The 27,761-nt window shown below is 30.2% G+C and overlaps 6 protein-coding genes across 7 annotated transcripts; 3 read left to right on the top strand and 3 right to left on the bottom strand.

Moving 5' to 3' along the window:
- The first annotated feature begins 1,968 nt into the window (after window positions 1–1,968).
- LOC100802362 (CASP-like protein 4D1) lies at window positions 1,969–3,343 on the top strand. The gene is made up of 3 exons (XM_006602976.4): window positions 1,969–2,200; window positions 2,585–2,720; window positions 2,875–3,343. Exons 1-3 carry the CDS (start codon window positions 2,031–2,033, stop codon window positions 3,064–3,066), a joined length of 498 nt encoding a protein of 165 aa, XP_006603039.1. The 5' UTR covers window positions 1,969–2,030; the 3' UTR covers window positions 3,067–3,343.
- A 1,262-nt stretch (window positions 3,344–4,605) lies between these two features.
- Window positions 4,606–5,180, bottom strand: LOC100802886 (putative [ribosomal protein S5]-alanine N-acetyltransferase). The gene has a single exon (XM_003551778.5). It carries the CDS (start codon window positions 5,178–5,180, stop codon window positions 4,644–4,646), a length of 537 nt encoding a protein of 178 aa, XP_003551826.1. The 3' UTR covers window positions 4,606–4,643.
- On the top strand, window positions 5,113–10,359 carry LOC100803416 (transcription initiation factor TFIID subunit 6). 2 transcript variants are annotated; one of them, XM_041012231.1, is made up of 9 exons: window positions 5,113–5,221; window positions 5,811–5,914; window positions 5,998–6,135; window positions 6,233–6,328; window positions 7,000–7,124; window positions 7,619–7,751; window positions 8,578–8,703; window positions 8,828–8,936; window positions 9,738–10,359. In XM_041012231.1, exons 1-9 carry the CDS (start codon window positions 5,173–5,175, stop codon window positions 9,878–9,880), a joined length of 1,023 nt encoding a protein of 340 aa, XP_040868165.1. In that variant the 5' UTR covers window positions 5,113–5,172; the 3' UTR covers window positions 9,881–10,359. The 2 variants fall into 2 exon arrangements, with proteins under 2 accessions (XP_040868165.1, XP_006603040.3); XM_006602977.4 differs by having other exon boundaries at window positions 9,882–10,359.
- A 213-nt stretch (window positions 10,360–10,572) lies between these two features.
- On the bottom strand, window positions 10,573–11,355 carry LOC100500379 (calcium-binding EF-hand protein). The gene has a single exon (NM_001250212.2). The coding sequence runs from the start codon at window positions 11,237–11,239 to the stop codon at window positions 10,826–10,828; it is 414 nt and encodes a 137-aa protein (NP_001237141.2). The 5' UTR covers window positions 11,240–11,355; the 3' UTR covers window positions 10,573–10,825.
- A 2,270-nt stretch (window positions 11,356–13,625) lies between these two features.
- Window positions 13,626–14,352, bottom strand: LOC100791068 (uncharacterized). The gene has a single exon (XM_003552650.4). It carries the CDS (start codon window positions 14,148–14,150, stop codon window positions 13,737–13,739), a length of 414 nt encoding a protein of 137 aa, XP_003552698.1. The 5' UTR covers window positions 14,151–14,352; the 3' UTR covers window positions 13,626–13,736.
- Window positions 14,353–17,416: 3,064 nt separating this feature from the next.
- Window positions 17,417–19,310, top strand: LOC100803953 (serine decarboxylase). Its single transcript, XM_041011863.1, has 6 exons — window positions 17,417–17,440; window positions 17,616–17,761; window positions 17,843–17,920; window positions 18,186–18,307; window positions 18,401–18,479; window positions 19,241–19,310. The coding sequence occupies exons 1-6, from the start codon at window positions 17,417–17,419 to the stop codon at window positions 19,308–19,310; spliced, it is 519 nt and encodes a 172-aa protein (XP_040867797.1).
- Window positions 19,311–27,761: the final 8,451 nt, after the last annotated feature.

Consider the following 27,761-nt stretch of genomic DNA (forward strand, 5'->3'; position numbering starts at 1 on the left):
TATTTATAAATATTTTATTTTAAACTTGCAAGAAACCTGGGCTAAATAGAGCAACTTTGTGAACCAATTATTTAGGTTACGATGACCTTGTGAACCCCTAGGATGAAGTATTGACAGGAAGATATGTATTATCACGGGTAAAACTATAATGAGAATTTTAGTTTATTTTCTTTTATTATCATTTTCTTTTTTTTAGACTGGAAGACGCTTATCTTATTTCATTAATAAGCAGAACATCTATACGAGAAACATAAAAAAAGTGCAGACTAGCATAGACCCTAAACGCCCGTGCAAGAGCAAGAGCGACTCGACTTGCTTAATTGTTTACGAGCAAAACTCACATTTCTTATTAATACATGGGGGAATGATCAAATGAATAAATGACATTAGTGTAATTTTAAAAAAGTTGCATCAAATTCAAACTGTTAATACAAAATGATCCTGTAATTTATAGTAAATTAATATATATATATATATAAATATATATTACAAAATGATCCTATATCTACCTTAGTACCTTACAGTTATAAAAAAAGAACGTCTGCCTCCTCAGTCATTTTCAAACTATCATCCCTTTGTTTTTATCTATATATTTTATATTTTTAACTATTTATCTCTTTCAATGTATCATCTTTTATTCCTATATCAAAATTTTAATTTTTTTTTAAATTTCAATTGTTAACCATAACATTTATTTCAAAATTTAAAGTTTTCATTATTAATTTAAAATATATTTTATGTATTAAAAGATATTTATTAAGTATAAATTTTAATTATAATATAATTTATAGATTTAAAATATTAATTTATTATATATTTTAATCATATAAAAATAATTATTAATCTTATAGAATATACAAAATAAATTTTTAATTTTAAATTAAAAAGTTACCAAATATAGTCTAAATACCAAAAATTGAGTCGACAAATGACTCTTCATGCATGCATGAGATGCGTTGGGAAGCCTATATGAATGGGCCAACGAATCTCCCTCCTTCCTCTTGCTAATGGCAAACGGCCAAATGGATTTCAATAGTATTATTTTAAAAAAATAATGTATTGTTGAATCTGATGAACCTGAGTAAGTTTCACGCTCTTGACCAATTCAAAAACGTAATCGTGTCCACGACGTCGAGGATGAAGGCTTTTTTTATAAAAAAAAAAACAGAAAAGCAATGAAGTAGTTTATTCGGAAAATATTTTTTCTTTATAATTAATTATAGATGTAATCATATCTTTATGCATTTTACATTTAAACATTTATAAAAAAAGCAGTAAAAGTAACACCGTTTTTAGTTTCATTATTATCTTTACAGAAAATTTAAATAGGCCTGATTATAATAATCAACCAACTTACACCACATAACAATTTGCAATTAGTTAATTTTTTTATAAGAAAATTGTACCGTAAATATATATACTATTTTTTTAAATTAATATAATTGTCAACCCAAAATCAAATTAAGTTGTAATCGGTAGGTGCACATCTTAAGCTACAATTGAATCCATTTAATTTGACAAGTCTATATCCAACACATAAGCTTAATACAACTCAAATGAGTCAAATTAATCAGTTTGAACACTAGTATCCTGAAATTAAGTTGCAAATTGTACAAAATTTTAAAACACCTAAAAAGGATATATAAAAAAATTAGTATAAACTACGCGCCAATAATAACTAATATATTAATCACTCAACATACTCTGGCTAATAGGGTCATCCAATGCCAAGTAATATTAATAACGTCAAAGAATGTGAATTTTCGCAGAAATTAAATTATAAGCAAAGAGTTTAGTCAACCAATTGATTCGGTTAGCTATAGCTGTGATGCCATTTTCAAAGTCAGCCATATTATGGTTTATTCGAAATCACCATGCATCTACTTGGCCATTAATTATTAATATCTTGGGTGAACGAGAACTAGATAGAGTACTAGTGCATGCACCTTCACAAGCTCATATTATAAAAGGGGCCAAATTTGTTCGCAGGAACAAGCTTTTTGGGTCCAAGGAATCCAGAAGCCTTAGATATGGTTAATACCCCGCCCTCCAGTTCCACAGTTTCAAGAACTGTCCTTCTCCTTTTGAGGGTCTTAATCTTTGTCTTCCTTCTCATTGCTCTCATTCTCATTGCCATAGTCAAGCAAACTGATGATGAAACAGGTGCCGAAATCAAGTTCAATGATATCTATGCTTATCGGTAAGCATTATACATATAGTTTATGTCTCTACTTTATTATCCATGCCTAATCAATTATTAATATTCTCATCTATATATATATATATATATATATATATATATATATATATATATATATATATATATATATATATATATATATATATATATATATTACCACTTTGACTTTTACATTATTAATTAGCAACGTGAGAAGGATTTTTACCTGAAGGACTTTTACATTATCCATGCCAAATTGGTACTTTACATCAAGGATTTTGGGATATATACAGATATATAAGTAAAAACGAGAAGAAAAAAAAAGTCATTTTTATTTTTCTACCTTTCTCTCTTTATTAAGTAATGTAAAGTGAAAATAATAATATTACTCTTTTGTAAATGCAGATATATGATATCTACAATAATAATCGGGTTTGCGTATAATCTGCTGCAAATGGCTTTCTCAATGTTCACTGTGGTCTCAGGAAACCGTGTATTAAGCGGTGATGGTGGCTATCTATTTGATTTCTTCGGTGACAAGGTACACCATGCATGCACGTCATCATAACAATTTGTCTTCACGCTTCTGCAATTAATAATGTTGTCCTATAGACTAATAATAATTATTTTGACCTAGCTAATATATTGTCATTTTAATTAACAACTTTGCATTAATTGTTAATTTCTATGGACAGATCATATCATACCTTTTGATTTCCGGTTCAGCTGCTGGATTTGGTGTGACCGTAGAGCTTGGTAGAGGTGTACCCTCAAACTCCTTCATTGAGAAGGCAAATGCTTCAGCCAGCCTTCTACTAATTGGATTTTTACTCACTGCCATAGCATCAACTTTCACTTCCTTTGCTTTGCCAAAGAAAGCTAATTAACAATTAAATACCTTGATGCAGAGAAAATGAAGTGTTCATGTGCTTATAAAAACAAAATGATATTCATATGGATTATAAATTTATAATTTTGTCTTTCCCTTTTCTAGTTAATCTAGTTTTGTTCAATTCCGATCCTTTGGTATGGTCGAACAATTGTGACTCAATTGTCAAGGATTAATTTGTATTTTGTACGTCTACCTCTGTGTCTGTATTTTTCCTTCCTATGATACGAAGCGCAACTGTATTGTTTTTACTTAATAGAATGGAATTTTCTTGATTCTCTCTTTGCTTTGCTTCTATGTTCGTCTACTCTCATTATTAAATTCTACTGATTATAATCCGCACATCTCACAAATAAAAAAAGATAAGAAAAGAAATAGTTAAACATCTTTTTAAAAAATTGTGTAACTGTTGAGTTTGAGTCCCATTTTTAATTAAATTAAATTACGTAAAATTGTCACAATAAACCCCGATCATTAACTTCGTCAATACAACTATCAGTGATGCCTACCCGGCGTTATATGCGGACATTTTGTCATATTTAATGATTATATATTAAAAATGCTGTTCGTTTAATTGGAGTTTATTTTTAATAAATTTCTCCTTTTTTTGTCATATATAATTAATGTAGAGGATACTTTAGAAATTTGATTAAATTTTTATTGAGACTATAAAAATTAAACGACGTTAACTAATTTTTTTTATAAATGCTATTCAATTTGTTTTATATTTTAGGAAGGGAGTACTAGCTAATAAAAGTTCCAACAATTAGAGCTCCAACTCAAACAAAGTTTCTAAAACTGTACAACTAAAGAAATATGAGACCAAGTGTTGCAAATTTTTTAGTTACTAAGTCAATTAATTAATATACTAGTCGACATTGATTTGTGTAGTATTTCCCAACACAAAGTATATTATCTATAAAAACTAAAACAATATATCTAAATTCAAATGATAAAATTATACTTTTATTTGGTAGACATTATATTATAGAGAAAAAGGGAATTTTTATTTGGTAGATAGTATATTATACAATAAATTATCAAGTTAATCTGATAATTTTATTTTTCTATAATATCTATTAATAAAATATAAGGGTGGAGGTTTTTAACAGGTAAAAATAAATTGAGATTCATCTCCTTAATTTATTTATCACAAAATGTTTAAACTTTGTTTCATTTTAATATACTTTATTCTTTTAATTCTCAAAAATCATTTTATACTATTTTAATTCTATGTATAAAAAATAGTAACAATTTTTTTTATTCAGAAAAAAAGTGAATATATATTACATAAATTAATGTGGAATATATATATATATATATAAATTAATTACTCAACACGCTCGGCAAATAATTAAGGTCAACTCAACCAATGTGAACTAATAATATACCCTGACAGTAAAAAAAAGAAAGGAAAGGTGTGAAGAAAAGAAATAAAACTATTAAATTATAAGTAAGTGATTCGAGAATATTAATGTTACTGAAAACAAATTGCTCAAAAAACAAATTAAATTGCAATAGTTGTACCAAATGCAGCAAAAGAGATAACCATGTCCACTTATTACCAATTACTAATTAAGCAATCAAAGAAGGAATTTCATCTGTTGACAAAAATCTAAAAATATAGAAATCATCACTCTTCCCCTTAAAGTACAAATCTCTGATTATCCCCTCCCTATGGAACCCAACCTTCTCCAACACCCTCTGGGAAGCCTTGTTGTCCAAATAAGTATAAGCTTGCAACCTTCTCAAGTGAGGGAAATCGTGGAAGACTTGGGACAAAACAATCTTCAGTGCCTTAGTGGCTATCCCATTGCCCCAATAGTTGACCCCTAAGGCATATCCCAAGTCAGCTTTGTACCTTTCATCACCCGAATAAGGAAGCACCCAAACAATCCCTATGGAACGATCATCAAGGCATATTGACCGGCGTAAGGGGTAAACACACTCATCTTTCAGGAATGTCAAAGCTTCTGACCTGGACCCACATGTCTCTAATCGTGTGTACTGAGTCACCCTTGCATCTCCCAACCATAACAATACATCGTCAGCTTCTTCACTTGCTTTGAATGGCCGGACAGAGATCCTTGATAGATCAATTGCCATGACCATGTACTTTAGCTCGCGCCCCAGCTATAAATGTTCTCCTCTGTGTATGATCATATATAGAAGATGATTGCTGATAAAAATATATATATATATATAGAAAATGATTATGAATGGGTGGTCCAGAATTGTTTCTCATTCTTCAAAAAAAAGATATTTATGATTATGGGAAGAGAAATTGTATTAAGAGGAAGGTAAAATTATATTTTTATCTCTCTAGATGTCTTTAATTTTTTATTTTGATCTTTTTTTAAAATTATTTATCTATTTTGTTCTTTTTTTTTTATCTAATTATATAATTTTAGTCTCAAAATTTAGATTTAAACGTTATTAATTATTAAAAAAAATATTAACTATCACGTGTTAGATTAAAAAATTATCAGCATCTTCATAAGCACTAAGTCACTATAAATTGGAAATGGTAGACGAGAAAAGCTTATAAATCCAATTATAAATAGACTGATTTTCAGAAATATTAGTATATATTTATATGCATACAATGATGCAAACAAACAGGAACCGTTTGGCAGCTTAATGCTTCAAGATCTATTATTTGTTACTTCTTCCAATTTATCTGTAACTTGTACTCCCCTGCCCCTTTTAAGAATACTTATTTACTTATTATTTTATTTGCAGTAATTTCAGCTCCTTCTGATGTCAAAAAACATGAGCAGAAAGATGATAACCTTCCAGTTGACATCAAATTGCCTGTTAAGCATGTATTATCCAGAGAGCTTCAGGTTTCAAAATTATTAAGCCACCATGAGCTATTTTGTTTTCTCATCTTGTGGTTCATTTTCATTTGTTTTATTGTTTCTTGCAGCTGTATTTTGACAAAGTGGCCGAGCTTACTTTGAGTGAGTCTGAATCAGTTCTCTTTAAAGAGGCATTAGTAAGTTTGGCTACTGATTCAGGACTTCATCCACTAGTTCCTTATTTCACATGCTTTATAGCTGATGAGGTAATAATATTTGTCTATTTATGATAATGGTTGATAAAAATGGAAAATTCTCCTTATTGTAGCTCATTACAAATGCACGCTTCTCCATTCTTGTCAGGTTTCCCGTGGTTTGAATAATTATCCTCTTCTATTTGCCTTGATGCGAGTTGTTAGTAGCCTTCTGCAAAACCCTCACATCCATATTGAACCATATGTAAGTTTGCCTCTTGTTGATTTAGGGTTTAGAGTTGACATAGTACGATCTTTGTATAATCAACATAGTATTATTAATATTTACATAAATGTTGGTTGTTTTATCATTTTCTATTTGGAATTCTGTTGTTCATTGAATTATGAAAGCATCCTGAGATATTTAAGTTGACTTGTCTATAAAGATGGCCCTAACAACCCATGACCTGTTTGCCCCATAAATTTGAAGGCAAATAAAACAAATGTACTTACTGCTATACTTTCTTGTCTCTTGCCGTGTAGGCTGCCCCATCAGCTTGGGTTCTGTTTTCTGGTATGGTTTTTTTCTTGCAAGATAGCAATGGGGCAGATTCAGAAAGTCATGTCCATTTGTTAGTACTTAATGGCTTTTATTATCTAATAAAGTGGTTTCCATGTTTATATTTTAATTTGTAAATATCAATATCCTAGTTTAATAATTTGTAGGGTTGTGAAATGAAGTAGAATGAATAACTAGAAAAGTCTTTCCATATATGTGGGGTTAGCTGCATGGATCAAATGACACCACAGTGTTTTGTCATAAAATGTGTTTTCCGAAAGGCCATTTAGATCTTAGTATGTTACTTGGTTCACATGAATGAGTTAATGTGAAACCATCTCTTTACCTCTTTTTCTTTCTGTTTTTGCATGCTTCAGCTACACCAGTTGATGCCATCTGTTGTGACCTGCCTTGTTGCTAAAAGGTTGGGCAGTAGGTTGGCAGACAACCACTGGGAACTTAGAGACTCTACGGCTAATCTGGTTGCCTCAATATGCAAAAGGTGAGATATCCTCTATCTATTCTGTTATATGTTTTGCATTAATGGAAACAAGCAATTATCACTCAATACATTTATTGGTATGGTATCCTATTTATTTGTTGGTTGTTGCAATTTGTTCTATGTGTCTTTTGATTTTGTAGTAGCAATGCCAAACAATACTAAATTTATTGTGTATTTCCTTTCAAATTCACCTTTGTTTTTGGAGATCCAGTTCAAAGGCACACTTAAATGGTTTTATTTGGTGAATTTGTATGATTAAAGCTTATGCTTTTTGTTGAGTTATCAAGCATTTTCCTGGCTTAGTCGTTGGCCTTTGAAGATGTAAAATTTGGTACAAACAGTTGAATCATTGAGTTGTAAGCTGGAAAATCCAGTTTTGCTTTATGATTTTAGGTATCTTGTTTGCCTAGTTTCAAAGTATTGTGTGGCTTATTTGTTGGGCTCTTATTTATTCTATTGCAAATTTTCTTGCTTTAAATGCTTGTTTCATGCAGGTTTGGACATGTTTACAGTAATCTCCAGTCTCGGTTGACAAAAACATTGCTGAATGCATTCTTGGATCCCAAGAAGGCATTGACGCAACACTATGGTGCAATTCAGGGGTTAGGAGCACTGGGTCCCAACGTGGTATGTGCCTGTCTATGTTGTTGGCAATTATGGAATTAGTCAAAGGCCAAAATTGGAAAAAATATTGTGAAAGAGAAAAATCAATGTACCAGCACATTTGTATTTATTCTATGTTGGAATATAACCCTGCAATGTGTATAGTAGAATTTGGTCTTGCATGGCATCAGAAAGAGCAGATTAAAATTTTTTTCATACAAAAAATTGTTGGAGGTGAATTGAAGGAAGAGGCTGCTCTTGGGTCAGAGGAAAGACAGGAAAAGAAGTTAACTTTGTATTCAGCTGACTTAACAGATTTGATCCTTTAAGCTCAACCTATTTCTTAATCCTTTTTATCACTAATTGAAATTGATTGATTTAATCCTTAAGGTTTTGATCTCAACCTATGATATACTTATGTTGGTTAAGATGATAACTTCAGAATGCAATGACTATATATGTTTTTCATCATCTTATCATTAGGTTCCTATGCTTAATGTGGGAAGAACATGCTATTTCATTATTTTTTCAATATTGTGAACTTGTGAAGCATCTTGAGAGTTGACACCTTTGTTAAAGTCTTGGTTTGGGGATAAATAAAGGTGCTTCTTGCTTGATGTTTATTCATATATAATTATAGAGCGGGCAAGTAACATAGTTTATATATATCATAATCTTGAGGACAAAATTTAATTGAAGTGAGATTTGGAACTTTGGGGTTTAAACGACTAATTTTTAAAAAAGCCTTGCATGGTATATGATGTATTTCTTAGTTTCACTCAAGTTATATTTGATGCTTACATATGAGGCTGTGATATGTTTTTAATGTTTATTGTTACACTGGAAGTAGGTTCGCCTTCTTTTGCTGCCGAACCTTGAAACATATATGCGACTTCTTGAACCAGAGATGCTTCTTGAGATGCAGAAAAATGAAATGAAAAGGCATGAAGCTTGGCTGGTTTATGGAGCCTTGCTGGTAAGATATGCTGTCACATATAGACACTTGTTAGTAAAAAATAGGTGATTTTACAACTGAAGAATGTCTGTCTCAGTTAGTATAATATGGTTGTTCTGATAATTGTATGTAACGTATCATTCAGCGTGCTGCAGGTCAGTGTATATATGATCGACTAAAGATTTTCCCAACTTTTCCATCTCCTCCCCTTCATGCTGTCTGGAAGACCAATGCAAAAGTTCTTACTTCAACTCGTGAGTATTTTCCTCGTTACCCAAGAAAATATTGGTCATTAGTTTAGGAAATCTCAGTATCATTTTTTTAACCTGCTCATAGGAGGGAAGACACTTTTTCTTATTTCCTCATTGTCTCTTTGGATTGTTTACCATATTTCCTTATCTTTTCCTAATTCATTCCCCTAATTAGATGGGATTATAATTATAAATAGGATTAATAATATGGTCTAGTGCTCTAGGTTTTATGAACATAACCAACACGTCAATACATTGTAATACATCAAACTTTATAATTTATATTAATTAGAGTTTCATTCTCTTTTATATCAATTCCTGCCTCTATACCTAAAATCCGGTAATCTTAATAGCTTTTTAGAATATTCATCTGGGAATTTTTGTTTGAGTTGTGAAAGGTCTACCTCTTGTATCTTGTAATAAAATACACTTAGAAGTATATGTCTATCGAATGCCAGTAATTTCTTGTTCACTTTAGTCTAACATTTCTAAGTAATTGAATAATGATACATTTTTATGTTTATAAAAAGAAATTATGAAATCTTTTCATTAAAAGTAACTGACCATTTGACCAGGAATATGCTAATGAACTAGTAAACAAGCTGGTAATCATGCTTCTATACTATACTAGGATATCATCTAAATATTCATGTACAGAAGTAATGCTTTCAGATCACTTCTGTTTATAATTCAGATAATATTGCAGCAGTTACAAGTTCTGTTACTTGGTTCTTATTTTCTTAAGAAGTTCTTGATAACTGATGTACTAGGAGGCGCTAACTTTCCAATGGTTTTATCTTATAGATCAGTGTTGTGATTATTTAATAAAGTTTGCAGTTGGTCCAATTGAGACGTTCGCATGTCTGTTCTGTGGTTTTGTCAAACCAAAGTATCAATTATCAGCTTTGTACTTCTCCATGATTTGTTTGTACATGATTGATTATTAAGATAAACGCAAGGCAAGCCCTGAGCAATTGGAACAGCAGCCACCTTTGAAAAAAGCTGCTACGGATGGTGAGATTGGTGTGGACCTAATGAATCACGAGCAAGAGGAGGCAGGGACTCAAGCTTCTTCAGCCGATTCAATAATTGGCTCATCATCATCTAACACACAGATGAAAAATGAGACTACTTTAGATGGAGAAGTTAGAAGTAACGGGGGTGATACTCAGGCATTGAAGACATCTGCTGCTCTCACCCAGGTTTGGAAGGACGAGCTTAACTCAGGACGTACCCTGGTATCACTGTTTGAGTTGTTTGGTGAAGGAATTCTCTCCTTCATTCAGGCTCCTGAGATGTATATGTTCTTGTAACTTAGGGAGTATCATAGTAATTTGATGGATAGAACTTGGATAACCCATAGACCATTATTTCGAAAACAAACTAAAATTCCTCCATGGTATGCCAAGTTCATGTTGATGTTTTTGATGTTGGTGGTGGGATATTGCTTATCGGGTTGAGTGACGGGAAATGTTATGTTTGCGTAGCATGTTAAAATCCTTATTGCAGCCTATTCGGAAAGTCAAATAATAACCAAAGTACTAATAGGAAAATAATATTTGTACACCAAGTGAGTGCATACACTTCATGAAAGAAAAGAGAATGGAAGAGAAGAGATAACAGACTAGTGTAAAAAATAGGGTGTGAAAAAAAATTCAAGATTAGTATTGATATGGCTTTTGGATTTAGACAGTAATAATTTCATCATTCTCAGGTGTAATTTTTCCTTTATGGATGTGTAAAAAGTCATTAAGATCAGTTCACGACCATGAGGAATTTATTACAAAAAAGCCAGTGTAAGTCGTTATACTGGAAACAGTAATATAAAACAGGACATTAAAAATATTACAATACTAGAACTTTTTGAATTACAGGCTTGAGTAAATTAGTACTTAAGAAGCCACTTTTGGGAACTCCCTTTCAACAGCTTTTTTGAGGATGCTGTCTTCTTCCAAGACCATCTGAACCGGCAAGAAGCCCAATCCATTTGCCATGGCAAGCATCATCTGCTTCGTTTCCTTCTTGAATTCGTCGAGATCAATGGTGCCATTCAAGTTGTGATCGAATTGTACGAACAAGGATTCATAAACACGAGCAAGCTCATCTGGGTCTGGCTCCACATCAATACCAAAGTGCGTTTCCAACACCCTCAAGCTTTGGAGCTCCTTCAACATCTCCGCATACGAGAGAAGGCCATCATTGTCTGTGTCAAGGTAGGCGAACCGGTTAAGAACTGAGGCACTGAATGCTTCTTCATCCTGAAGGAAGTTGACAATGGTGGCACCATCCAAAATTTCTACACTCATCTTTCTCTTCTACTCGAGGCCAAATGAAAGATAGTTTTTATGGATTAGGAGAGGAGAGGGTTGTGTGTTTGCAAATGCTAGTGCTTTGACGAAGAGTTTGATTCCTCCTAGTAATTTATAGTGCAGGTAGTTGGTTCCGAGAGCATAGATTCCTTATAAACCAAAGATGAAATGGTATCGAAAGTTTCTCCTGTTTTGTGTCCCACGTTTATTTAGTGTGCTACTTTGTTTGTTCTTTAGTTAAAGGACTAAATTGGAAGTTTCCTTCCAACCCTTGGTCCTGATTGTTGGAATTTTCCCGTGTCTGCATTCTAGAAACCATTGATCACGGGGCTAAATATTTAAATCAAACTGCTTAGATTACACGGGTCATAAGTGAGGACGTTTTTATTAAGTGTTATAAATCTTCAATTCCTACTAATAAAAAAAGAAATAGTGAGGGTTGGGGAATAATACATAATTGGCATTCGGCAAAGTCTAAAACTAAAACCCTTAACGTGTAGACCGAATCAGTGAAGATTGAAGCACAAGTTGAAAGTCTTAAACAGGGATACCCACTGATTATGCTTTGCACTTTGCAATAAAGGATCTTCTGGGTTTATTCCCTCTCTCTCTACTATTCAGTTTACAACTTGCTGCCACCTGACTAATATCAAGGCGTCAAAAAATCTGTTTTCTGTACTTTATTGGCAGTTTTTTCTTTTTTTTAAAAAAAAAAAGAAAAAAGAAAAACCCATAACCACCCGTTTGCACTTGACTTAAAGGGTATAGCTTAGTTTGTACCTATTTAAAAAATTTTATTAAATAAAAAATTATTTATAAGTTTGATTGAAATAAGTTTAAAAGTAACTAAAGAAAATCACAAATAATATTCACCATTCCGAACACTTTTTGATTAAGTCATATAATTGCTGTACTTTAAATTGAGAGATCTTTAAATTTTCCAAAACTTAAAAAAAAAAAGAGAAAATTATATTGACAACCTGAAGTTTATTGAGATTGTACACTTGTAGACAATTCTATTTTCTTAACGATTACAACAACTTTTCTTATAAGGATATACGGTGAAATATTTTTTAAATAATTAAGAGCGTATTTATGTAATATTTTTAAATAATTAATGAGATTTTGTGTATACAAAAAAGAGAGATATAAAGACAAATTTGATAAAATTATAGGGAAGACAATGTAATTTAATAAAAAAATGCTCACAATACTCTCATTTGTAAGTTGAAAAAAAAAACTTTTAAATTATTATGTTCTTCTTCAAACTTGTTCTTCAAATATGACGTAGGATCTTTAAAATTGGCAATGCTATGATTAAGTTTAGACATGGTAAGAAAATCCGTACCTGTGGGTACCCGTCCGAATCCGTCCCGACTTTGACGGATAATACCCGAGTTGACCGGGTATGGGTTCGGGTTCGGGTTTTCCCCGATAACCAAAAGTCGGGTATGGGTACGGGTATGAGATTACTAAACCCGTCTCGAACCCGAACCCGCCCCACCACTTAAAATCTTTAGAATTTTTGCATAATTTAATCAAAAGACATATAATTTTTATTACTAGTTAATTTTATTTTAAAATTTTTACATAATTTAATATTATTTTCTTAACTATTTATGTAGACACACGCGTTATAATAAATTTATTGATATATAAGTAGTTAAAAATAAATGTTTAACAATCAATTTATTTTTTTTCTAAAATCAAATTTTTAATAATTTTTTACAAAAAAAAATATTTTTCTAAATGATGTGTGGAACGGGGTTAGGGATACCCGATACCCGACGGGTACGGGGATGGGACAATAGACTCAAACCCGTCGGGTATTGGATACGGGTATAGGAATATATTAAGGAATCGGGATAAGAGATTGGGGAGACAATATCCGTACCCGACCCACCTAATTGCCATGTCTAATTAAGTTGTCAAAATTGCATTTTCAACTCTCGGTGCAAGTGTTTAGTTGTTTAGTGGAACCCTCAAGAACAATTGAACTCAAACACCACTTCTTGGAAACAGGAAAGATATTCTAATACTATGAAATGAAAGCTGAAACTTATACTTTCCTTTATATTAACAATCTTGAAATACACTAAATGCATAACAAAAAAAATAATAACAAATAAAACTATAAGTAAGTGTACAATTAACACATACTCTCATACTTAATAACAACAATTTAATTCCTCAATATGAATTCCAATTTCGTTAGTGTACAATTAACAGATAATTATTTCTGTAAGTGTCAATTAACCTTGAGATATGTCTAATGAGTCCCGCCATTCAACTTACTTAAATTTTTCTTAATTAAAATAAAATAAAATTGTAACTGTCATAAAGTAGTACTCTGTGAACAAGGAATTCAAAAAAAAAAAAAAGCAGTTTAAGACTTTTGACTGGAACAAGTAATAACAAGAAACAGAACATTAAAATGTTACAACAATAGCAGAACTCTGTGAATGGCAAGCTTCTTGAATAAAGTAGTACTTAATTAAGCAGCCACTTTATTGGACTCTCTTTCAACAGCTTTTTTAAGGATGCTGTCTTCTTCCAAGACCATCTGAACCGGCAAGAAACCCAATCCATCTGCCATGGCAAGCATCATCTGCTTCGTTTCCTTCTTGAATTCGTCGAGATCAATTGTGCCATTCAAGTTGTGATCGAATTGTACGAACAAGGATTCATAAACACGAGCAAGCTCATCTGGGTCTGGCTCCACATCAATACCGAAGTGCGTTTCCAACACCCTCAGGCTTTGGAGCTCCTTCAACATCTCTGCATACGAGAGAAGACCATCATTGTCTGTGTCAAGGTGAGAGAACCGGTTAAGAACTGAGACACTGAATGCTTCTTCATCCTGAAGGAAGTTGACAATGGTGGCACCATCCAAAATTTCTACACTCATCTTTCTCTTCTACTCGAGGCCAAATGGAAAGGAGAGGGTTGTGTAAGTGTGTTGCAAATGAAATGCTAGAGCTTTCTTTTTTTGTTGTTGATGAATAGAGTTTGATTCTCCTTAGTAATTTATAGTGTTGGTATGCGGTTCCAAGAGCATATATATTCTTAATTTATTGACTTACATTAAATGTGAAGTGGTATCGAAACCTTCTCCTGTTTTGTGTGTCACGTTTAATTAGTGTCCTGTGGTTTGTTTATTCTATATATATTATATTGGATGCTTCCTTCTTCCAACTTTGGGTCGTGATTGTTGGAATTTGATTTCCATTTCCAGAAATCCAGAGTCTACGGTGGAAAATGATCGGAATATAATAGGGGAACATCTGATAAATAATCATTGATCATTGGGTAAATATTTCAGATCAAAAGGCTTATATTACATGGGCCAAAGTGATGGTGTTCAAAATCCAACCAAATTGTTTATAAATGGTCAAATTGATTCAAAAAATAAATAAATATTCACTTAAATTGAAAATTACAAAACAAATAATAAAAAAGTCACATATTTTGTTGTTGTTTGGTTTAATTTTCAGATCATGTTAGAAAAACTCGGAACAAACCGAATAAACCCATGATTAGATTAATTTTTATCATGATAATTAATAACAAATATTAAATAATTTATTATTTTTCCTTTAGTTCGTAATATATATTTTACTTTCATGTATTAAAGAAATATATTAATATTATTGAAAATAGTATTAAACATGAAGTGATAGATAAGTTATTATTGTATTAAAAAAGAGTTAAAAATAAAATTTTATATTAATGTTAAATAAAAGTGAAAATAATATTTTTTAAGTAAAATATGTTAAATAAAATTTATTTTTAAATAATATAATAAAAAAATTAAAAAATATGAAATCACATCAAACTATAAAAAATTGATTTGGTTTGATTGAGTTTGATTAAAATTTGATGTAATATTTAAATTAAAAATCAAATCAATATTTATATTTTATGTTTAATTCTAAAGATATTTTTGTCCAACAATCAAATTACACCCTTACTGTCGAAAATGCTGTAAAGTCGGCGGGTATGTGAATTTTCAATTGGTATCTGGCAAAGTGGATGTTGAAAGTCTAAAACCCTTAGCGTTGTAGAAGACCGATTTAAGTTTTGTTGAGAATGGTCTTTCCTTGAATGAACGAAACATAAGTTAAAGTCTTAAACAGAGATACCCACTGATTATTTTAACAAACTCAATAAGTTAAAGTTATTATATATGCTTTGCACTTTGCAATAAAGTATCTTCTTGGTTTATTCTCCCTCTCTCCTTTTTATTTTCTATTCAGTTTGCATCTCTTGCTTGCTGCCCCATGAGTCCATCACTAATATTATTAAAGCCTAAAAATATCTGTTTTCTGTACTTTATCATTAATTCTTTTTATCAAACAAAAACCGTTAACCACCCTTTTGGACTTTAGTTTAAAAGGTGTAGTTTGGTTAACTACTTATTTATTACTTTTTATTAAAAATTTATTGAAATAAGAAAAAAACTCATCATGAGAAATTCATAAATCATATTCATAAACTCAAATAACTCTTCCAAATATGCTTCTTAAATTTGTTATAATATTATTGATCGAACTTTTAGATTGAGAGATCTTTTGATTTTCTAAATCTTAAAAAGGGACATTAAAATATCTTATTTATTTAAAAGGAAGAGAAAAAAATCATTTTCTCTCTCTCTCTCTCTCTAAGAAAAATGAAGAGTACCTATAATAAAATTACATCCTTCTCACGTGCAAGATTTATAACTAAAAGCCAATGACTTGAGTAAGTGGGTGATTGCAAAATAAGTTTGAATGAAATAGATTTTGAAAAATTGATCTGTGAAGTAATGAGATTTTATGTTTGAATATTTTTATTCTTAATGTATTTTTTTATTGAATAAGTTAATTTCTAAAAGTAAATTAGTTGTACAATTTAATATAATTTTGATTCAAAGCAAAAATCACCTAAAATTACTTCCAGTCAATTAATTCTAAACCTATTGAAATCTTTAACATAAAACTAAAGATGTGTATATTTATATAAAATTATGTTGGTTCGTATTTCAAAGTGATTTGGCATGATAATCTGAATTCAAACACACACCAGAGTTCCAAGCATGCATGTAAAAAGATAATATATATATATATTATTAATAGACAACTCTTTTAATGATAAGGCGAAATGGAAGCTGCAAATAGAAATTAAAAGGGTCGTAGAGAAGGTATCTTGATTTGATGAGCATAATAAAGTAAGTGGTGAGAAGAAAAAGTAAACGATGAAGCAGCACAACGAATAAAAGTCAGAAAGGAAGAAGAAATGTGAAAATTATTAAATATAATTGTCCGAGTCTTGTAGAATCATAATAAGTTCTTTTGACGGAATCATGATAAGATTCTTTTTTTTTTATATAAGTTCTTATTTGATAAAAAATTGTGTTTTTTTCTTTCTTAAATATTAATTATAATTGTGTTTTTTCAGTTCATGCTTCATTTTTCCTGCTTTTGAGTGCTGCCATATAATGAATGAGTTTATAACCTGCTTGTTGAAAGTTTGTTTGATCATTTGTGATGGTATTATGTTAACTTTGGGCCTTTGTCATACTTAGATTTTTGAACTTTTCTTAGCTTCGTTTATTACTTAATGAGTTTTTCTGGTTTTATGGTCAGAGAGATGTTGTTCTTGCTTGTAAATTGTAGTTCATTGTGTTTGTGCCTATTCTTCTTTACTTATAGTTGTGAATTTTTGTTCTTTCATTTGACTATTTGAGTATATTATCTCCGAAACAGAGCATTTCATCATGTTACTTTGGTTTTGGGTTGAGATATGCTGAATTAGTTCCTTTTCTGGTAAATCTGTTTTTATTTTCTTCTTCTTTGGAAGCCTTCTAAGCTTACTTCCTTTTTTTATAAATGCTTTTTTTTCGTGGAGGATATTTAAATGAAAGTTGGTTGAGATTGTAAGACATGAAAGGGCTTATAATACGGCACATAAAATTAATATAAAACAAAAATCTTAAATTAAAAGTTAGAATTATTGTTTTAAAATTAAGTATGAGCCATTACAGATTGAGGGTGTGTGGCGCATGGATAAAGTTGTTGCCTTTTGACAAAACAGCCTCTTTGATTTGATTGCGGGAAAAGCTTAAAAAATAATAAAGTGAAATGAATACTATTTAATGCAATTAGAAATGTCTAACATGGATATGTGTAGACGAACATGTATAGCAGTTCGAGCTTTTTGGTTAGAATTGTTTCATTTCTTTTTTTTAGAATGGCGATTTCCAGAAAAATGTTTGATAAGGAGTGATGATTGAGTTTTATGTTCATAGTTTATTTTGCTTGCACTTGGATTTTTCTATTTGTTGATAATTCACTTGTGTGTTATGTCAGTCAGATAATTCTTGTGCTGCAAATAGCGAAATGGGGTTGTTCAGAATGGTACAAAAAATGGAGAAAGAAAGATAGTGCTTGGAAGAAATATTCACACCACGTGCCTTGAAGTCACTGAGCCTGATATAGATGATGAGGTTACTGGGGAAAGGGAAGCTTATATGGCAGGCATGTTGGCTAAATACAAAAAATCTCTGACTGAAAGGACCAACTATCATATAATTTGAATTTTGACTATGATGCACTCTCTCAGCTTTAGCATTTTCCCATCAACAACCTGGGGGATCCCTTCATTGAAAGCAATTATGGTGTCCACTCTAGGCAGTTTGAGGTTGGTGTTTTGGACTGGTTCGCGCGGTTGTGGGAACTCGAGAAAGATGAGTATTGGGGCTATATAACAAACTGAGGCACAGAAGGCAATCTCCATGGCATCCTAGTGGGGTTAGTAATTCTGCTAGTTTTGTGTATGTTGCTGTAGAAAACTTGAAATAGGTCTAATGTGGTGAAATGACTTTTGTTTGTAGGAGAGAGGTGTTCCCTAATGGGATTTTATATGCCTCACATGAATGACATTATTCTGTTTTCAAAACTGCTAGAATGTACAGAATGGAATGTGTGAAGATTAACACTCTTTGGTCTGGTGAGATTGATTGTGATGGTTTTGAGGCCAAGCTTCTTTGTCACAAGGACAAGCCAGCAATTGTGAATGTGAACATAGGTAACTTTCTCCTCCTCTGTTTCTCTCTCTGACTCTTCCCTGTGCCCTCTCTCTTCTCTTTTTGATTCTGACTCTCTCACTGAAACATTGCAGGTACAACTGTGAAGGGAGCAATGGATGACCTTGATCTGGTAATAAAGAAACTAGAAGAGGCAGGATTTTCACGAGACAGGTTCTACATCCATTGTGATGGGGCTTTGTTTGGTCTCATGCTGTCTTTTGTCAAACGTGTAAGTCTTGAAATGTCACTTTTTTATTGTTCAATTTTTCGATGTTATCCTGGTGTTTTCTGACACACAACATACTAAGAATTTTAAACATTGTCTAATCATCATGTTACTTTTGTGAATAAAGCATACTAAGAATAACTGATTACTTTTTGTGGCTATTTGTTGTTTTTTTATCTCCATTGAAGAATGCGCATTTTAATTTTAATAAAAGTACTTTTGTGTCTGAACATATGCAATATTAATTGATATCTTTGCTTTCTTATTTCTATACTCTAGTACATATAATGAGTACGTGCTCTATCGTAAGATATAGTCTCATTTCAGCTTTCTCTTTTTCATATATTTATTTTGATAAAGAACAAGGAAAACTGGAGTGAGAAGAATTTTAATGTCCCACTCAACCTTGTTGGACGTTAAGAATTTCAATATCAACAGATTATGAATATAATAATTATAGCAAAAATACTAAAAGAGTAGTAGTAAAGTCACGTTAAATATATGCTTGGAGTTATCTTAGTAAGCATGGATATTGGCGTCATGCTGTCTGTGAGTACTCAATTAATTATTTTTTTATTATTCACTCACAACGACGGATCCGTGCTTGTCTCCTTGGATTCATTCTTGCTCACACTAATTAATGGTCCACAACAAACACGATGCATCCCAATTGAACATTCTAATTTTTTCTGGAATTTTGCGTTAGGATTATGAGGTACATTCGAAGTGAGGAAAGCTCTACTGGTGATGTAGTTGAGCACATCATACTTGATTAGTCAGGTAATTAATATTAAGATAAAAAATATGTATACAATGTTTATAGGGATGAATGGAAAAGATGGGTGATGCGCAAGGACATCGATCATCCAATGGCAAGATAAGAATGCTGCATAGTAGGTTCCTTTCAGAAAAGGCTTGGTCTTGGTGTTAGTTTCTGTTGATCATTAGTCTCTTTTATTTTTCTCATTTTTTTTTTGTTTCGAAAACTTTCAGTTTTTGTTGAAAAGGCTTGCTGAGTTTTTTGTGTTTTGGACTGTCTTGTAGTGAAACTATGAAAGTAGAGGTGTTAATAAATGCACTACCATGCTGAATATGTTAGGCCATTATACTCTTCCTAAAGTTCTTGACATATTCCAGTTTGAAACAAAGCAGGAATTAGCATGTTCAGGGACACTATACTCTTCCTTGTTCTTAATTTCGGCCTTTGGACTTGAATCATCTTCATTACTTTGAAGTTATTTTATTGGTGTTTTATCATTCTCACTAAGTACTTATTGTTATAGGAGATTTTAATTGAAAACAACTCTAATTTTGGAATTTTCCACAAAGGTTGCAAGTGCTACATCCACTTTGGTAATATGGCATTTTCTGCATCTATGGCCCGTGGTGGAATATTACCTTCTCAAACGTTTCCCCGTTCATTATGGTAAGTGGTCAGGAGTTTGATCCATGCTGCCTCCATTCTTCATAATTGTAACTAAATTTCAATTTTAGAGTTGTGCATTGTATGTGCTTTTACCTATTATTTATATAATTAAAATATTGTCCTAATAATGAAATTGTATTATTTGATATGTATCTCTTTTATTTTCAAACATTTGTAGGTTCTGATTCAACATTCTTCTAATTTATATGCTGCCAATGGTGCTGCGGTAGTCTTAGCTGAAAAGGGCCCCCATTTTGATGTGTCAAAGGATATCTTTACACAGGTTACTATCACATGTCAGCTTAACTATTATTTTGTGTAGATAATTCTGTTTTCACTATTATTTTGTTCTGTTTTGGTAAACTACTAAATATCTGTTATTGCTAGTTTTAGATGCTTAGTATATATAATTGGGTCAAGTATTGAGCGATGTCTTCACTTTATTACTTTAATTTGCTTTGCTATGGAGTTGGAATGTTGAATATTTGTAATTGATATCTTAATAGATAACGTTTGGATACTAGCTATCGAGTGCCATAAGAATACCTAGTGAAGAAACATTATGTGTTTTCAATGATTTTATTTACTGGCTGTTGTTTATGGAGATAGTTGGTGTCACATTTCTTTTCCCTAGCCACTTTACTATTTTCTTATTCACCATTTGGTTCTGCAATCATGGAAGAGTAGCTTTTTTTGGTATTTTTGTGTATTTATTCCTCCTGTTTGCCACTTGTTACTTATATGTTATAGTCACAATTTAATAATTTAAATGTTTTTCTTTAGCTTTAGAATCCTGCAGGGTCACTATATGCCTTTAGAGTTTGGATCTAATTTATTATCATGCATATGAACTTGAAATATAAAAGTTTAATTAGCCTGATTTTTAAAATGATCTGGCAAAATTTTCAAAAACACCTATACATGTTAAATAAATAGACTGCACTTGAGCATTTCATTTGAAAAGGAAACCAGATTTTTGTTTTGTAAACCTAATCTAACTGACTTAATTCACTTCCATGATCTCACAGATTGCTTTAATTAATTTTCCATTTATGTTTAGATTTTTTTATATTAGAATGTCATATTCTTTACGGATCGAGACAAGAGAATTTTATTAGGAGCTCCACGTTTAATTAAGAGAAATATATTAGTATTTTATTATATCAATGAAAGTGTCTCACATAAACCTATTACTTTGAAATGTATTCAATAAAGTAGGAGATAATAATAGCTTACTAATGGTATTACTCAGAACTGGAAAGGGCCAGTGATCACTAGATTCGAAAATGTGTAACTAATATCTTATTTGAGTTTTTTTTTTATCATATTTTCATATTGTTGCTCCTATTAATTATGGATTCCTCGTTCTTGCGTATGTAAGAATAAATATTTCTATAAAAATTGTTTACATGTAAGGATTGGATACATTGAAAAACATGGCACGATATGAATGAGGTTAGTTGCTTTTTTTTGTTAGAGTATAAATTTAATCCCTATATTCAAGATTGTTTTAGTCCCTTAATGTAAAAACTCAACATTTTGGTAGTCCCTAGCCTGTACCATTTATTAAAGTTATATTGCTTTTCCCCCACCTATTGGCACCAAAACTAAATAATGTGTCAAGTGTAGAGACCCAGTGTAGTTTTTTTATAAAAAAAAAAATTATGTAGTGACTAATGTGACCAAGACAAGGACTAAAATGAAAAAAATGATGTCAGGTGTAGGAACCAAATTTCTAATTTAATCTTATTTTTATCCTCGCGTGTGTATCTTTTAATCCTTTCTTAAGTTCATTATTTATGTGTTGAATACAGGAACTGGATAGACAAGTTTCACTAATGGATGAGAGATTGACACTAAGGTGAGAACTGAGAATGATCAATTTCTGCCTGTATCCTAAATAAAAATATGGAAATGTAGGCTTTTAGAACTTGAATTATGAAGTTGAAATTAGTAAAACACAATTGTTTGTCATCTTTGCATGTGGACAAGGCATCCTCTGACCTTAAGAATACAAATGTTAGTCTTAAAGACACAATGAACCAGCTTAGTTGACTATAATTCTATCTATATACATTTCCATCAATTTAAAGTTGCATCTTGTTGAATCTTATATGGTAAATTTTTGCAAAATTGTAGACTCTCATTAATTAGGTAAATTCTTGAATTATGTAATTAAATGATTTTTCAATTGTTGAAAATGATTAGTATACTTTTGCTTCAAATCAATGTTTAGTGTTGTTGTATTAGTTAAAGATATTCTAAGAAATTACAACAAGTAAAGCAGCAGCAAAAAATATTACAAAAACAAAAACAGTTAGAAAATAAAACTGTCCCAAACATGAATTAATAAATGAATAATTAGTCAGTTGTTATATATTACAGTTAACACAGGGGGAGGTTTTGGATCCCTTCATAATCAATGAACATAATGGTGAATACATGTCAACTCAACCCATTCCAAATTACCATCAAACCAATGGTTGAAATTGGTGGTGATGTGGGGAGGTTGTATTGTTCATTTTAATTATTTTACCTGGATGGAGATGCAACCAGCCCAACAAATCCGTCGAAAGAGAATATTTGCATAAAACTAGCCTTCAATCTTTCATTTTCATTCTTATTGCTGCCAAATTCACTCCATCATTACTTGCTTAAAGGAACTGCTAAAGTTATATTATAATCTTAGTTTTCTTATTTTTATAAATTTTTTATTTTGATCCTCTGAAATTTATTGTAACATGCTATCTCTTCAATTTTTATTGTTAAACATATAATTGTTTTCATATTTCCATTTTATAGTAAATAGTTGTAAAGGTCAGATTAAAAAGAAAATAGTAAATATAAATTTCCATGATTTGCTCCTTGTGTATATAAATTAAAAAAAAATAGTAAATATAAATTTATGATTATTTAAATTTAAATTCATTAAACTTTTGTATTATAAAATATTTATAAAATAAATTTTTTATTATTTTATAATTTATTATAAATAATTTATTATAAATAATTTATTATAAATAAAATTTGTAAATATTATAAATATCTTTTAAAATTAAACATATTGATGATCAATCTTTTCATGGGGTTATCATCATAAAATAGAATATATCAAATATTATGATTTATTGAAGTAACTTATAATATATTTTCTTATAACATGTATATTTCATATTTATTAATATTTAAATAAGTAAAAAGAGTAAAATATAAAATAATTAACTTAACTTTAAAATCATCAAAGATATGAGTATAGTTTTATAGCATATCATCATAACAATTGTTCTTAAAATAATCATAACAATAATGTGAGTAAATCTCACATTTATATAATTTCTCGCTCACATAATAAATATGAAGTCATGAGTAAAAATATAACAATAATTGTTCTTAAAATAATCATAACAATAATAACGTGTGTTGTTTTATTTATTTGACTTATTAATAATATTGTTTAATTTTTTTTTTGTCTTTGTAAATGAAATTAATGGTGATGTTGAGAAAGAAGAGGAAGTTATTCTGAAGTTGACACAGTCCATGACTCTAATGTTTAATTTCAATAGTTTAGAAATTTATTTTTGATGACATTTAAATTTCAATTATCTTAATGTTGAATGTTTATTTTGAAGACTTCAATCACTTTAATATTAAATGTTTGGATTTGATTTAGTTTGATTTTTATATTGGATTTTATTTTAAGTTTTTTGGAATAATTTTTATTTTTTTTACAAAAAAGGCAAAAAAGTGAATTAGTCCCCATAACTCACCAACCCGTGATGGGTCGGACCGAACTGGTATTTTGTTAACCCACACAAAAGTGAGTCGAGCTGAGCTAGCCCATTTTTAGCTCAACCTGTTGCGGGTTAACCCACGTGGACCGGGCTGACCGGTTTTGACAGCTCTACTTTCACTAGTTTATAGTGTTGGTTAGTGGGTCCCATGAGCATATATATTCTTTATTGACTTATATCAAATGTGAAGTGGTATCAAAACCTTCTCCTGTTTTGTGTCTTACGTTTAATTAGTGTCCTGGTTTGTTTATTCTATATATATATATTATATTGGATGCTTCCTTCTTCCAACTTTGGGTCGTGATTGTTGGAATTTGATTTCCATTTCCAGAAATCCAGAGTCTACGGTGGAAAATGATCGGAATATAATAGGGGAGCATCTGATAAATAATCATTGATCATTGGGTAAATATTTCAGATCAAACAGCTTATATTACATGGGCCAAAGTGATGGTGTTCAAAATCCAACCAAATTGTTTATAAAGGGTCAAATTGATTAAAAAAAAATCACTTAAATTGAAAAATACAATAAAAATAATAAAAAAGTCACATATTTTTTTGTTGTTTGGTTTAATGTTCAGATGTTGTTAGAAAAAATCGGAACAACCCATGATTAGATTAATTTTTATTGTGATAATTAATAACAAACATTAAATAATTTATTATTTTTCCTTGTAATATATATTTTACTTTCATGTGTTAAAAAAATATATTAATAGTATTAAAATAGTATTAAACATGAAGTGATACATATATTATTATTATATTAAAAAAGAGTTAATAATAAAATTTTATATTAATATTAAATAAAAATGAAAATAATATTTTTTTAAGTAAAATATGTTAAATAAAATTTATTTTTAAATAATATAATAAAAAAATTAATAAACATGAAATCAAATCAAACAATTAAAAAATTAATTTGGTTTGGTTTGATTAAAATTTGATGTGATATTTAAATTAAAAATCAAATCAATATTTCTATTTTATGTTTAATTCTAAAGATATTTTTGTCCAACAATCAAATTAAACCCCTACTGTCGAGAATGCTGTAAAGTCGGCGGGTATGTGAATTTTCAATTGGTATCTAGCAAAGTGGATGTTGAAAGTCTAAAACCCTTAGCGTGTAGAAGACCGAATCATTGAATTAAGAATGACCCAGTTTAAGTTTTGTTGAGAATTGAATGAACGAAACATAAGTTGAAAGTCTTAAACAGAGATACCCACTGATTATTTTAGCAAACTCAATAAGTTAAAGTTATTATATATGCTTTGCACTTTGCAATAAAGTATCTTATTGGTTTATTCTCCCTCTCTCCTTTTTATTTTCTATTCAGTTTGCATCTCTTGCTTGCTGCCCCATGAGTCCATCACTAATATTATTAAAGCCTAAAAATATCTGTTTTCTGTACTTTATCATCAATTCTTTATCATTAATTCTTTTTATTAAAGAAAAACCGTTAACCACCCTTTTGGACTTTAGTTTAAAAGGTGTAGTTTGGTTAACTACTTATTTATTACTTTTTATTAAAAATTTATCGAAATAAGAAAAAAATTCATCATGAGAAATTCATATATCATATTCATAAACTCAAATAACTCTTCCAAATATACTTTTTAAATTTGTTATAATATTATTGATCGAACTTTTAGATTGAGAGATCTTTTAATTTTCTAAATCTTAAAAAGGGACATTAAAATATCTTATTTATTTAAAAGGAAGAGAAAAAAAATCATTTTCTCTCTCTCTCTCTAAGAAAAATGAAGAGTACCTATAATAAAATTACATCCTTCTCACGTTCAAGATTTATAACTAAAAGCCAATGACTTGAGTAAGTGGGTGATTGCAAAATAAGTTTGAATGAAATAGATTTTGAAAAATTGATCTTTGAAGTAATGAGATTTTATGTTTGAATATTTTTAATATTCTTAATGTATTTTTTATTGAATAAGTTAATTTCTAAAAGTAAATTAGTAGTACAATTTAATATAGTATAAAATTTTGATTCAAAGCAAAAATCACCTAAAATTACTTCCACTCAATTAATTCTAAACCTATTGAATCTTTAACATAAAACTAAAGATGTGTATATTTATATAAAATTATGTTGGTTTGTATTTCAAAGTGATTTGGCATGATAATCTGAATTCAAACACACACCAGAGTTCCAAGCATGCATGTAAAAAGATATAATATATATATATATTATTAATAGACAACTCGATCTTTTAATGATAAGGCGAAATGGAAGCTGCAAATAGAAATTAAAAGGGTCGTAGCAGAAGGTATCTTGATTTGATGAGCATAATAAAGTAAGTGGTGAGAAGAAAAAGTAAACGATGAAGCAGCACAACGAATAAAAGTGATCAGAAAGGAAGAAGAAAGGTGAAAATTATTAAATATGATTGTCCGAGTCTTGTAGAATCATAATAAGTTCTTTTGACGGAATCATGATAAGATTCTTTTTTTTTATAAGTTCTTATTTGATCAAAAATTGTGTTTTTTTCTTTCTTAAATATTAATTATAATTGTGTTTTTTCAGTTCATGCTTCATTTTTTCTGCTTTTGAGTGCTGCCATATAATGAATGAGTTTATAACCTGCTTGTTGAAAGTTTGTTTGATCATTTGTGATGGTATTATGTTAACTTTTGGCCTTTGTCATATAAAACCCAGTGGTATATTAGCACCACAACCACACTTTCATGCCAACCCCACTAAGAATGAAATAAAAACGACAGAACCTTAATAGCCCGAAAACAAAACCATGCCATGTCAAGTCATTCATCTATCGTGTTTGAGTCTCTACAATGACAGGAAACAAAAGATAAGACATAGCCCGAAAAGAAAGCTTGGTGAATTTTCTCTACCTTTATTTAGTACACTGTGCCTTTTTAAATACATGCAATTTTGGAAGTTAACATAATGACCACTACATTAAGTTAATATGATAACCACTGTATTAATTACTTTTAGAATGATGACTACCGCCATGACAATTTCCATGGCAGAATATCTTTTTTCTAACATAGTCTCAATTAATAAAAGTCAATGCCTTCCAAGTTTGCTTGCTTCTTGTTAATTGGGATTTTTATTTTCTTATGGTCCAAATTGAAACCAAGGTATTTTTGTGGTCCACGAGATTAAGGTTTAATTGAGTGATTTTGCAATCGGGCTTAGTGGGTTGGGCTATATTAAGTTTGTGATTCGTGATAGCAACGCATTTTTAATACACTCCTTTAAATATATTATTTTCTATTGATTAAATTTATTAAAAAAATTAAAATTAGAGAAACATTAAAATAGGAGGGAGTTTGTTAAGAAAGATGTGTATCCCTAACCTTTCCCATTTGGGATTATAGTTAATTACTTTGTTTTTAGCTAAAAGTTTAGTTTTCAAATGATTCTAAAATATCATGTAGATTAGTCATGAGTGGCGGCGGTTAGATAAATGATCCTATGTTACTTGTTTTTTTTTTTTATATGATTCAATTTTCATATAATATTTTTTATATTATTTATTTTTAGATTAAAATATCTTTTAAGTAAATGAGATACACGTTGTATTGACAAGTATTTAGAAGAGAGTGCACGAAACCATCCCCCCACACACACACTAAGTGGCGGATAGATAAATGATCCTATGTTACTTGTTTTTTTTTTTATATGATTCAATTTTTATATAATATTTTTTATATTATTTTTTTTAGATTAAAATATCTTTTAAGTAAATGAGATACATGTTGTATTGACAAGTATTCAGAAGAGAGTGCACCAAATCACAAATGCAAGAAGCAACAGAATTACATAAAGCAATATCTCTTATGTTATGAACTTGTGGACAAAGCCCAATCCAATATTTTCTCATGTTAATAAATAATTATTTTGTTTTTGAACATGTGAAGTGTTAATATATCACTTGTTTTTAACAGATGAAAATTTAAATTTTCAAATTTTAATGATTGAAATGAAGAAAATTCAAATTTTAGTTTCTAAAAGTAAAAAAAAAAA

Source organism: Glycine max, chromosome 18 (genome assembly GCF_000004515.6).
Source record: "Glycine max cultivar Williams 82 chromosome 18, Glycine_max_v4.0, whole genome shotgun sequence".
NCBI classification, from domain to species: Eukaryota; Viridiplantae; Streptophyta; class Magnoliopsida; order Fabales; family Fabaceae; genus Glycine; species Glycine max.